General features: G+C 35.5%; 1 protein-coding gene across 1 annotated transcript in view; it reads right to left on the minus strand.

The window, feature by feature from the left end:
• Positions 1 to 8,615: 8,615 nt before the first annotated feature.
• The window catches only part of COBLL1 (cordon-bleu WH2 repeat protein like 1), a 154,627-nt gene continuing 148,886 nt past the window's right edge, over positions 8,616 to 14,356 (minus strand). The window contains exon 16 of the mRNA XM_087434927.1: positions 8,616 to 9,918. Coding sequence (XP_087291053.1) covers positions 9,832 to 9,918 — 87 coding nt within the window. The 3' untranslated portion in view covers positions 8,616 to 9,831. The remainder of the gene's footprint in view (positions 9,919 to 14,356) is intronic.

Consider the following 14,356-nt stretch of genomic DNA (forward strand, 5'->3'; position numbering starts at 1 on the left):
AGAAGCCAGAATGCAAGGGAACCCATTGATGAAGTCTATAAAGGTCAGATTCCGAGGACACAGAGCAGAGTGGAGAAGGCTGGAGATTGGATCTAGAGAGGTAAAAGGATATATGCAAATGTTAAATATTATATAATTCCATCCTATTTTCCAAAGTGTTTGTACCAATTTATACTCCCACCAGCCGTGTATAAGAGATTCTGTTGATCCATATCCTCTCAACACAGTATTATTAGATTTCTGAATTTTTATCAATAGGTTCAAATGGTATCTCCTTGTGGTCTTGATTTGCATTCCCTCGATTACTGATGAAGTTAAGCGATTCTTTGTGTTTATTAGCCAGACACATTAAGTCTTCTGTAAAGTTCCCAGTGATGTATTGTGGAACTTAACAAGTTTATTCTAAAATTTATATAAAAGAGCAAAAAGCCAAGAATAGCCAAGACATTTCTGAAGGAGAAGAAAAAGGAGTGACTTTCCTTCAATATATAAAGCTTATTATAAAGCTATAGTAATGAAGACAGTGTGATATTGGTGCAGGAATACACATCTTGACCAATGGAACAGAAAAAAAGAGCCCCAACACAGACTTATTCATTTAGAGAACTTCAAAAATGGTGGGGTTGGTGTGTCAGGTCACTGGGGAAAGGCATGGTTATTTAACAAATAGAGCTGAAAAAATGGACTCTTCATATAGGGGAAAAAGGGGAAATAGATTATCTCACACTATACAAAAAAGCAACTTCAGACGCATCCAAAACAAATTTAAGAAACAAAACCTTAAAACTTTCAGAATAAAATATAATGAATACCCCTTTCTGACCTCAGGTTAGGGAAGGATTTCTTAAATTATGATGCAAAAAATCTTAACCATAAGTCTGATATATTTAATTACTTTAATAAGAATTTTTCATTAAAAACACAAAGACTAGGAAACAACAATGAAGATTGTTGCAACGCATATAACCAACAATGGGCTAGTATCAAGAATATATAAAGAACTCCCAAAAATTAAAAAAGAAAAGACAAATGACCTAGCAGAAAAATGGGGAACTTAATTTTCTAGCATACTTTTCTTTCATGACCATGTTTCATAAACTCGCGCTAGTTGATAGTTCTTAGAGGACTAGAATTGTGTCTTAGTTATCTTTGTTCCCTTATCACCCAGCACAGTGCCTGGTGGAAAGAAAATGGTCAATAAAAGCTCGCTGAATAAACGAGCAAGTTTGCCCTTCCAGAATAATGTACACTCTATTAACAAAACTCACCATATGCCCACTACCCTCAGAGTTCTTGCTCACATTCTCAGCTTAAACATCTCTCCTCCTATACTCTGGTTACCAACTGCTATCCATCTTTGGAAGGCCAGATCACAATCCTCTTTATGTCGTCAAGTCTTCACTGCCCCTCACATCTACCAGATGTTCTTTTGGGACACCTCATGCACAACTGAATTGTGTTACTGTACGTTGAATTGTGTTACTCCATGTTTTCACATCTGTGTCACTTCTCTCTGGCTTAGATTCTAAACTCCTTGAGGGCAGGGGCCATACTCTTCAAAATACCTAGCACAGTTCTGTGAGGTGCTCAATTAATATTTACTGGGGATGTCACATAAGACCTAGTAAAATTAACAGCTATCCTTCACGTTTCAAAATGGCAGACTAACTAGTCTCAGAGAAATATTGGTCACTTCATTTTGATTTTTCCCAGGTTCAGGCAAATGAGATCAGGTTACAAAGGCTAGGGATGTGCTCTATAAGAGATAATCATTGCAAAGAAAAAAAAAACTTTTTGAAGATTGTTCAAGTACAAACTTATGACTGGAAAAAGGCAGCAGAGTATAGTGGAAAAAATGGGGGCCATGGAATCAAATATCTGTCTTCAACCTCAGCACCACTGTAGGTGAGTTCCTTAGCTGCTCTGGGCCTCATGTGTAAAAGGGATGATAAAACCTGTCTCAAGGGTCACCTAGCAGAGTAGATGGTGTATAGGTGAGTTAAAAAACTTTAACAATTAACAAATTTTATTTTCCTTACTTCTCTCCTCCCTCTTACAAATAATGCTGTGTTAAGTCAGATCTTGGAGTATTTGTTTTTTAGTTAAGACTGAACCATAAAACCCTTCAATAAACTTTGCTAACAGCAAGTTGCTTTTGCCAAACGAATACTTGCATTGCATCATCTATCCCGACTTGCCTAAAATTCCTAATTGGTGGAAGGGAAACAAATGATCACAAATTAAATCTCTCCCTCCCCAGATGTGTATAGTGCAGCTGGTTGCTATAACAGGAGTGTGGCAATAATTTATTTCCCAACTTTATTGTGAATAATTCTAAACATGCACAAAAGTTAAAAATCATGTATAATTATAACCCACATACCTCCCACTTAGATTTAACAATTGTTATAATAATTATCATAATAATAATGCTGAGGTTAATGAGGATATTAGCAGAATTTCTTAAGTATATTATTTCCTGATGACTTGAAGGTATCTAAAACCCACCAACAGAAGTCATCCAAAGGGTTTCTTCACTGTGAACTCTTCAAGGAACTTTTCCCCATCCATTACAGAAGGGTTTGTCTGATGGTGAACTATCAAGGAGAACAAAGGTTGAACTACTCTTTTCCATAATGCCACTTCTTGCTTTCTTGACTTGGCTGGGCCTGGGCCTGCTTGCCTCTCTCTTTTCTCTACATGGTGGCTGCTCCTTCTTGCTTCTTCTTACTCCTTCAAGGTTTTCAATGAAATAGTAGGGTTGCCAGATTGAGCAAGGAAAGATACAGGATGCCTAGTTAAATTTGAATTTCAGATAAACAATAATTTTTTAGAATAAGTATGTCTCAAATATTGCATGGGACATACTTATACAAAAAAGTAATTCATTGTTTATCTGAAATTCAAATTTAACTGGGAATCCTATATTTTATCTGGCAACTCTATGAAATAAACAAATCCAAAGAGCTTCCAAGGGGGCTGTGGATCTCTTGGATAGTTGGGCTCTCATGCTACCAGGGCTGAAGTTAATATGAGAGAGAATGATAGAGAAAGGGAGAGAAAATATTTCTCTCACAAATAATAAAGGAATTATTAAGTTAGAATTGTTTTGAAATAGTTGGGAGCTAGACAGAGAGTCTGAGGTGTATATATGTTGGATTTAGTAAATAGTCTGTGGGACTCTGGGGGAAAAAGGGTATGTGGACCTAAACAAATCGAATGGATTTATGATTAGGGGTAGAGTCATATGTGTATGATGTGGGGGATCAGAATCGGCCACCTCAAAATATGTCTCTTTACCTTGATTATTTTCTCTGAAAGAAACTTTGACCTCCCCACTCCCCCCAACTGCCTAAAAGAATTTAACTCCGGGTATGAACAGACAGAGAGAGTCCTTGCTAAGCCCATTCCAAGTAAAAGTAGAAGTTATCCTTTGTAAGAGACATTTACATTTATAAGGGAACTCTCCATTAGTAAAGGTATCTCCCTCTCTGTACCAGGAAGAAGGGGAGATGACCTCATCTCTAGAAACTTTAAGTGTGGAAGTCGAGGCTTTAAATCTGCATACTCTTGTTTACTGTGCTTTCTGGTAATTTCCCATAGCTGACACCCCCCACCCCCAACATCTTCCTTTGTCTACCTGAATATGATATTTAAGGTGAAAATAGCCACCATTTGTAGAGAAACTCAGTTTCCCTGGTTTCTCCCATGTATACATTGTGGGAGATCAAAATTGACCACCTCGAAATATATCTCTTTACCTTGATTATTTCCTCTGACATTTGACCTTCCCCAAACTGCCTAAAGAATTTAACATAGAAGGCCTGTTTCGGGAAGGAGCCACTACCATATGATGGCTGTACTGTAATGTAAAATAGACGCTACAATGGGAAAGGCACCAACAAGCCCATCTTATCAAAAATTCTGTCTCTCCCAGGCCACATTCTCTAGGTGGCCCTGTAAAGGGTTGTCAGACAAACATTTACATTTATAAGGGAAATCGCCATTTGTAAAGGTATCTCCCTCTCTGTACTGGGAAGAGGGGGGATGACCTTATCTCAAGAAACATATCAATGTGGAAGGTGAGGCCTTAAATCTGCATAATAACCTTACTCTTGTTTACTGTGCTTTTCTGGTAATCTCCCATAACTGACTCCTCCCACCCCCAACATCCTCCTTTGTCTTTAGCTGAAGATAGTATTTAAGATGAGAACCTCCACCATTTTGTTGAGAAACTCAGTTTCCCTGGATTCTCTCATGTATACATGTTATTAAACTTGGTATTATTTTCTCCTGCTAAGCTGTCTTTTGATTATTTGGCCAGCCATAAGAACCTTAAGGGAAAAGGTGGAGGGGGCTTCTTTCTCTTCCCTGACAACATGTTATAAAGCTTTTTTGATTTTTTTCGGGCTACTTGGTCTCATGTCAATTTAATTTGTAGCCCAGCCAGAAAGGATCCAGAGAGTGTAGAGGATAGTCTTCCTCCCCTTCGATGAGTTTAAGAGGGTGTATAACATCTATTGCCATATTCATGCTGTATAACAATCAGCCATAAAAGGGGGGTAAGCATTCATCGCTCATACATCAGAGTCAGCTGGGGCGTGGCTATGTGATCTTGGCTGAACTTGCTCATGTCTGTAGAATGCTCTAGGCTGGCCTCAGTTGCAAGTTCTGCTCCATGCCCCCCTCATCCTTTTCTAAGGACCATTCAGGTAACTCAGAGATGTCTTTCTCACAACAACATTTCAGGCACAGAGAGAGCAAGCAAAAACATGCAAACCTTTGAGGCCTAGTCTCAGAACTGGCATAGCATCATTTTCACTTCATTCTACTGGTCACAAAACCTGCTTCTGTGGGTGGGAAAATAGGCTCTGTCTCTTTAGTGAGAGGAAATGCAAAGTCACATGGCAAAAGGCGTGGATGCAGGTGAGGTAAACAATTGGGGCAATCACTATAATCTACCACAAGGGGTGGGTAGGAACATAAAAACAAATTGGGAAGTAAACAAGTTGCTTGCTTTGAAAACTACAAATTTATTTGGAATTGTAGCACTTTTTCTTCTCCAAGATGAGTAATTTGCAAGACTTCCAAATGAATTTCTCCAGTTTGTGAAGCAGAAATGTCAGCAGTTCTACACAAATTTCCAGAACGTTTCACAATTCCTCTTGAAATACCTGTAGAAAACTTCATTTGAGGGAGCACATGGTGGCATTTTTTTCTCGCCATAAACAAAATACATCTATCCATGTGAACAGTCTGAGGTGTTAAGGATGAAAACTTGCAGGAAAGTGGTGACATTTAAGAGAAAAAGAAGACCAACTGAAGATCCAGAATAAGCAGGTTACTATTTTGGTGTCCCTTGAAATCTAGCACCATTTTCTTCATCATTTGCAAAGTCTGGCCATTGGAAAGAGCAGACTGGGAATCAGATTGGGATTCTGACACTTGTCTGGTTGTGTGACCTTTGCAAAGTAGCAATCTCTTTGTATACTTTTTTGTTCCATATGTGGATCAAATAACATAAAAGTTCTGTGTAAACTCTAAAGCTCCAAATAAATGAGCTATTTTTACATCAAAAAGAACCTCAGAAAAAAACCTCTGTCTGTGGAAATCTTCATTGTGACCTCTAATTGCAAGTTCCCTTTTCTTTCAAGTCATTTATCAAAGTCAATAGATAGTAAAAATGATGAGTTTGAGTCTTAGCTCTTTTTGTATTTACTGTCTCTACCGGTAGTGGGTAGAAAATGAACTGGCATTAGACAAATAACTGTATCAACTGGGACTCTTCCAGTTTCAACTATAGGCAACTTTAGGTCTCAGGAAAAAGACTGGTCTCGTTCAAGAACTTGGATTAGCTGGCAGAGTGTGGATTCTGTTCCCAGGCCTGGTGGCCAAGGCCAGATCTGGCCTTCAAATGGGAGGGAGGGTCACTCTTCAGAAGGGTGGGGAGTATATTAAATAAATAATACCTGTTCTCTAATAGTAGTATTAAAAATAGGCAGCTTTTTAAAATGAATTATGTGCCAAACACTTTTAAAATTCATTTAATCCTTACAACCACCCCCACGAGGAGGGTATATTATTAATTCATTTTTTCAGAGGTGAAAATGAAGGACCTAAGAAAATAAGTGATTTGCCCAAGATCCCATGACTTGTAAGTGGCAGACCTGTGATTGAACCCAAGTATATTGACTCTAGCCAGAACTGTGTACCACAGCAAGAAACAAATAGTATAAGAATGGGAAACTGAAATATGATATAGTAGATCTCTTTGTGCAAAAAGACAAGCGATTCCAGAACACCACCGGTGTAAAAGGCAAGTTACTAAAGAGTATTAGATTTTGATTTCTTTTATTGTTAAAAAAAAAACAGTAACACCATCACCCCAGAAAACATCAAAGCCCAAAACAAACCTATAGATACGTATTGGATATAAACAGTACATCTACATAGAGATTCACATCAAACCGTTCACAGCGGTTATCTCTGGAGAGGGGACTGGGATGCTGGAGACAGAAAAGAGGGTATTTAATTTCATACCCTACGATTTACATAGAATCTCGAGAATTTTAAAATATGTACTATAAAGAAATAACTTGATGGGGGAAAAAAAGGAAAAGCAAAACGCCTAGATGCCAAAAATTAAATACGAAAATCAAGTTTCTAGATCATTCTTGTATCTTAATTTTGCTATTATTTGAGATATGACTGGTGAAAACTACTTGCCATAAATCTCTTTCCCAATTGAGAGAGTAGCATGTGTTTTTCTCCTGAAATTATGTGGATAAGGCAACTTTTTCAGAATGTGTGTGTATTAATGGTTCATGTACATACCCCCGAGTCCTATGTGATCTTTAAAAATATTTTAATTATACGGGCTGGCCTGTGGCTTAGCGGTTAAGTGCTCGGGCTCCACCGCCGGCGGCCCGGGTTCCGTCCTGGGCTCGCACCCACGCACCGCTTCTCCGGCCATGCTGAGGCCGCATCCCACACGCAGCAACTAGAAGGATGTGCAACTATGACATACAACTATATACTGGGGCTTTGGGGAGAAAAGGGAGGAGGATTGGCGATAGATGTTGGCTCGGAGCCGGTCATCCTCAGCAAGAGGAGGATTAGCATGGATGTTAGCTCAGGGCTGATCTCCCTCACAAAAAAAAATAAACAAATAAAACATCAAAAAAAAATTTTTAATTATAAACTATTTCAAGTATGCTAAAATCTGGAATAAAATAAGTACTTGTTTTCAAATAAGTTTATAAAATAAAATACTACAAACACAATTGATGCCTCCTGTAAATCTCCCCAATCCAATCTTCATTTCTTGGTTCCCACTGTAAAACCTGTGTATTTTATTTTTTCTATGTACACAGCCATAATAAATAGTATCATATTTTTACTATATATAACTACTATCATACAACACACATTGTTCCCCAATTTGCTTTTCTTGCTCATTATTTTTGAGATGTATCCATGTTTTCATGCATAGCTCTAGTTTGTACATTTTGACTGTTGTACAGAAGTCTGTCACAATACACTACCATTGTTGAGTGCCGGTTAGGATTCCTTTCTGCTGTTATACACAAGCTGCCACGAACACTTTTGTATATGTCTTTTTATGCACGTGCATAAGTACTTCCTTAAGGTAACATGGTAAGAGATCTTTAATTTTACTAGATATTGCAAATTTGATGCCAATGTATTTTCCTACCAACAGTAGAAGAGGTCCCATTGCTCCATTGTCCTTGACAACTCTTGCTCTTTTAACACATTTTTGCATCAAAATTTGATGGGTGTGATGTGGTACTTTGTGTTTTTAACTTGTATTTCCTTGATTATTAGCAAAGAGTACTTTTGCCATATGTTTGTGGCCGTTCAGATTTCCTCTTGTAAGCAATACATTTGTTTTTTCAGTGTGTGTATATTTCTACTATTATAGGAATTTTTACATTTTTATAAATTAACCCTTATATATATTAAAAACATCTTCTTGTGGCTTATTTTTTCACTTTTATAGTACTGAATGTACATCATAAGTTTTAAATTTTAATATATTTAAATTTATCATATCTATTTTTTATGACTGTACTTATGTGCCTTTGTGTCTATTTAAATAATTTTTTCCATGCTGAGGTCTGAAAGAATGTTGAATATATTCATCTAAGTTTTAAAATATTACTTTTAAAAGGTGTCTTTAATCCAACTCAGATATATTTATGGTTTGAGGTAGGGATCCAATGTTTTTTCTCCCCAAGAGGAAAATCAATTATATAAACACAATTTTTCAAAAAGCCAGTCCTTTTATACTGGTTTATAATGACATAATTTAAGCTTCCTTATATACAGGTCTCTCCAAGTCTGACTCAAAGAAATAGCAACAACATTTAACAATTCATGTGCATTTGCCATGTGTCAGGAACTATGCCAGGCATTTTACATGCTAAGATATGCATTTTGGAGTTGGAATGCCTTGGCTTAAATGTACATGGGGAGCCATGGTAAATGGCAGACCTTACTAATACTTGTTTGTTTGCTGGCTGATAGAGATGTGGTCATGAGGTGAAGGACACAAATATGCTGGTTGACACAAACTGCATTAAAGAAAAAGCATCCCAAATATATAACTTGCTTTTATTAAATAGGGCAAAAAAATCAACACATTTTCCAAAGAGGCAGATAACCCAGTAGCTTTAATGAAAACCAGCTTAACATCAGCTTGTTTGACAAAACTTTTAGAATAAGTGAGCAATTAAATTCTTCAAGTAGAAATAGAACATCAACAAGCTCTAGACCCCAGAACAGTTATAAGCCAACAAATTAGGCATTGTTTTGCTTAACAGTTTTAGCTTTAATGTAAATATATATTATTATTTAGAATATTAGCATCTGAACTACATACTGACTTTATCATTTTACTTTAATTAAAACCAGGATTTCTGGAACCTCCAAGTAGTCTTTAAAGTTTTCCAATATGGACATAAACTAACCCCTATTCTTCTCTACATATTGAATGTGAAACAGTTGTCACAATATATCAACATTTTCACAGGAAGATTTTTAAGGCTTCTGGCACATAAAATGTGTAATATCTGTGTGACAATAATGTCATAATTATATACAGAAAATATTTAAAATTCTGTTTGTGCAATTGAACTTCTAAAGATTAAAAAACCAAGTGTTCCATGTTGATAAAATATTAAAATACTATGAGCTTCCCATAAATTTGACACTGATCTTGTGATTACATAAAGAACACGCAAGATAAGACTTGCACACTAAGTGATTCATCACTGAAATTAACTGTTGAACTGAATATACTTACTTGATATAATTAGTTTTCTAGATCATACTTTCAGCACAAAACAGGTTTTAACAAAACTTATAAACGTTTCCAATTAAACTGTGACATTGAGGCAGCCAATGTCAATCTATGTTTGCCTGGTTATTCATATGTCATTCAAATATAAGTCTATGAATCTTAATTTATCCTTTTGTCTAAGTCACCACTGTAGAGAAGGTGTCAATAAGTAAGTGGAATCAACAAAAGGTGACTATATCTCATTTGAAAAAAATGAAAGCCATTAACACCTTGTCTTCAAGTTCTAAAGCAGCATATTCAGCTCTTAAGGCAAAAAGGCCAAAAGTATTATTATAAATTACAAATTCTAGTAATTCTTTCTCTTGGCATTCAAAGCCACAGCACAAATTCTTACACTTCTATAGATAATATATTAGTGTACATCTGAATATACATTTGCCAACATTCTCCATTAGTACGAAGCTGTTCTGTGAAGTGGAGGGGTGAAGAGTAGTATGGCACGGCAACGTTTAACAGCCGTCCTGGGCATCAGGGGACATGGAATGGCTGAGTCCTGACCTTCCATTCACAGATATTGTATTTGATGGAACAGTCACCTAAGAGAAAGAAACACACTTTGCACCCATCAATTTAAAATGGGACAGCCGTCTAATTTTCAATTTTCAACAATTACCACATTTTAACTTCTGCTTAATTGTAAATGCTAAATCTAGTATTTTTTATTCAATAAATTACAAATAATCAAGAATAAATGTTCATTCTACTGTGAAATGAAAAACGAGAGAGTTATTTCCACAACAAACAAGTTAAATAAACCATTAACACATCTTAGTCTTTACAAAATTACCAAATCAACTCAAAGGGCAAGAGCACAGAGAGACTGCAGGCCAAGCTGTTAAACAGCATCTTTAGCTACATTAATTCTGGCTTCCCAAAGCGCCTTGGAGAATGTAGAAAAATAAAGTGAATTCCACATAGCAATGAATTTTACAATTTTTGTGCTGATGGTATATATTAACTTGAAGCTGCCTTCCCAGGTACCCCTTATTTATAAGGCAAAACAGGTTTGGTTTTTAAAATGCTTTCGTACAAAGAGCTAAAAGTCAAATCTATGACTGTTATGCCAAAACAATGGCAGAATGAAAAGGAGTTGTTTGTTGTTGTTGTTTTCTTAGTAAATAAACTCCTAAGTTCCAAAATTCTATGGCAAAGTCTCCTATTTGCAAACTGTACGTGAATGAAAAACACTCAAATAAAAACTTTCTAAATAGCTTGAAATTCCAATATTATTTAGAAGAACATAAAGAAAAACCATCTGGATTCTGAATAGTCAATAGGTATAATACGTAGAAATTCTATACATAACATATAATGACAATATTTTAAGAAAAATGGTTTATCTCTAGATTATAATTGGACTAGTTTAGATTCATAACCAAAAACTATCATTTTCTCATAAGTAGAGAACTGAAGTAAGAAAGGCCACGGATTCTGCCTAACAACAGAGGAAGTTAGTGAAAAGGAAAATAAAACTGGCAAATTTAGTTTGGATTTGGTTTTCTTGTACTTCATTTCTTGCCTTTTACTAAATGAAGATTGGTCATCTAAGCTAATCAATTTTCTTGACTATCTTATCAATCCAGTTTGGAGTAGAGTGGTTGACACTATCCACCTGACATAAAATTCCTAAGAAGCAAAGTTGCCACCAGAGGTAGGAAAACTCATGTGCATCCTGTCTAGCATTCATGTGGAATTTCTTTCCAAGTAGAACCAACACACAACAGACAGGTAATAACTTCTCATTATGTAATCTGGTCTGAAAAGTCTCTATGTGTAGGAGTTATTTTTGTAATTCTTACCAAAATGGCAGTTCTCATAATTCTTTGTAAAGTGAAAGAGAAAAAAGTTGTTTTAAGCATTTAAAAAACACACTAATGGCTCTAAATTTCTACAAGTAAAAGATGTTCATTGTAGCACCATTCATAGAGTGAAAAACTAGAATCTAGTTAAATGTCCACCAAGAAGGAGCAAATAAGCTATGGTTCATTCATATAGTTGAATATTATGTAGTCTTAAAAAATAGCATAGATATATATGTAAAAAGATGGAAAGCTTCAAAGAGATATATGTTTATGAATGTTTTATAGAGAGTTCTATTTTTTTTTTAAATTAAATATGTTTACATACTACAAAAGTGGTCTGGAAGGTTACACTGTAATTTATCAAGAGCAGTTACTTTGTGGGGAAAGTGGTATTTTGTTTGATATTTAAAAATTTGGTTACTAAACTTTCAAACATGAGAAGACATCATTAGAAGACTCTTCTATAAATTCTGTGAGGTCAGAGACCTTGTCTATTTTAATGTCACTTTATAATCATGTTTATTTTAGTGTCTGGCACACTGTAGATCAATGAATATTTCTTGAATGGAATATGGTTATTTTTTACAAACATTTATAAAGTAAAAGTGTATTGCTGAAATTTTTTGAATAAACATACGATACTTATAATAAAGATATTTTAAAAAATAACATTTAAGACTTTACTGAAATGAGCATCTACTAGTTGACTGTCTACCCTTGACGTTTAAAGAACTTTCAGGAATATTCACATAGCTTTCTTATTTCCATGAAGGAATGTTAACTATGAAACTATCATTTATATTTCCTTTAAAAATATATGGAAAGAGCTGCCAACCTGAAACCCTTAGATTGTTCAAATTCAAGGAAATATGAATAAAAAGCAGACCAATTAACAAAACAAAACAAACCATCAAGATTCTGGATGACTTATCCAGTTTTTTCCTTCCCTCCAGATTTCTATCTAGCCAAATATAAGTTTTACATTCTGAGGAAATATGTAATCTCAAGTACTAAATATCATTCATTAGTTTATTTTCCAACTTTATTTTTACAAACCTATATTCTACTTGTAATAGTGTAATAATCTTTAGTAATTCAAGCACCATCAAGAACTGAAAGCAGCCAAAGAAGTTCTTGTGTCAACACAAGTCAACAATAATGGATTATTTAATCTGTCTTATTCTCTGAAAACAAATTTGCTGATTCACATATAAATCTTAACATCAAACATTTTATAAAATACTGATCTAGATTTATTAATACTTCATATGAAGACAAGGCAAATTTCTGTGACCACCTGGGGGTCGAGTGGGGGTAAGGTATGGAAAAAACCTTAAAAAACATGAAAAAACATAGCATGTTCATGACTACATTTACACTAGAGCAATCAACTAGATAATTGTTCTAATGTGAACCAACTATTATAATGAAGGTTAATTGCTCGGGTATGAACCAGAGCCATAAGGCAGGTCAGTACCTGGAGTTAAATTGAACATTTGGATGCCAAAATGTAGGCAAACACAGAGCCAACTTTCTGATGAACAATCTAAACTGAGTGTCAAAATCACTGGAGATTTTATCTGGCACTGTAAGTGCTGTTGTATAAAAGAAATGTTAGAATTTAAAACAAACCAGGAGAAATGTTCAGTACAGGACAGAAATATGGGACTTAAGCAAAGATCACAAGAAATGAGAGCCTTCTTGTGTCCATCTTTAACCACCTTTTGCAATTTTTTGAAATATAATCCATGTACAGAAAAATGCACTGAACTTAAATAAACAGCCCAATAAAAACAAACACAAACATGTGTATAACACACCACCCAGGTCAAGAAAAAGAATACTTCCAGCTCCCCATGGATCTTGTCTTTAGTTAAAATTTTGACATTTTCTTCATCATGGATTTTTGCATTAATTTGGACATTTAAAAAATATTGCATTAAGATAAGATTTATCTTGATTACTTAGTTTTTTTGGTTCCCCCTTAAATTGTGTGCCTGTCCTGCTCCAATAAGCCCCTGACAACCCCTTTTCTTCCCCTCTGAAAGTAACCACTATCATGCTTTTTATTAGTTCTTTGCTTTTAAAAATAATTGCTACCTACGCATGTATCACTAAATAATATAATTTAGTTTTGCATGCTGTCAAACTTTATACACATATATATATTTTTATTTTGTGAGGAAGATCAGCCCTGAGCTAACATCCGTGCTAATCCTCCTCTTTTTGCCGAGGAAGACTGGCTCTGAGCTAACATCTGTTGCCCATCCTCCTCATTTTTTTCCCTTTTTCTCCCCAAAGCCCCAGTAGATAGTTGTATGTCATAGCTGCACATCCTTCTAGTTGCTGTATGTGGGATGCGGCCTCAGCATGGCTGGACAAGTGGTGCATCGGTGCGCGCCCAGGTTTCGAACCCGAGCCGCCAGTAGCAGAGCATGCGCACTTAACCACTAAGTCACGGGGCTGGCCCAGTATACACATATATTTTTATATGTCTCTATCTACATTGTTGTGTTTAGCTGTATTTTGTTCACTTTATTGCTATATGATTGTGCATTCTTTGAATATATTACTATTTATTCTACTATTTTTGCATGTTGAGGTTATATTTATTTGGAGCTATTACAAAAAATATTCCATGGATATTCTTGTAATATGTGAGTCCTGGTACACAAACACACACCATTTTAGCATATACAACTAGAAGTGAAAATGCTGATCATGGAGTATGGATACTGTGAACTTTACTAGACCCTGTGTCAATTTTTAGTGGAATAAAATGGATTATATAAGAAATTTTCATTAAATAAAATTTAGGAGCTAGCCCTATTTAGACTTACAGACACAGAGCTATCAATAACCCTCTACTGAAAGAGAAAATTTAGACTCAATAGAACCTAAAGTAATGAGTTATAAACAGGATACAATTATAGGATCATCATTTAGGGCCTGTTTTCTGTGTTGATCCACATCCAGCTCATTCTGGAAGCAATGCGAGTTTTATATGTGAAGAGACTGCCAAATCAGGGCCCCTAACACATCAAGCATACAGCTGCTTGCCTGTACAATTCTCTTGGCTTAAAAGGCATTTCCAACTTAATGCACTGTTTTCTGCAATTAATTCATTGAAACTGATCAATATATCCACTGACTTAATACAAAGACACTGCAA

The sequence above is a fragment of the Ceratotherium simum genome, chromosome 9 (assembly GCF_057802395.1).
Source record: "Ceratotherium simum simum isolate JZ-2026a chromosome 9, ASM5780239v1, whole genome shotgun sequence".
NCBI lineage: Eukaryota > Metazoa > Chordata > Mammalia > Perissodactyla > Rhinocerotidae > Ceratotherium > Ceratotherium simum.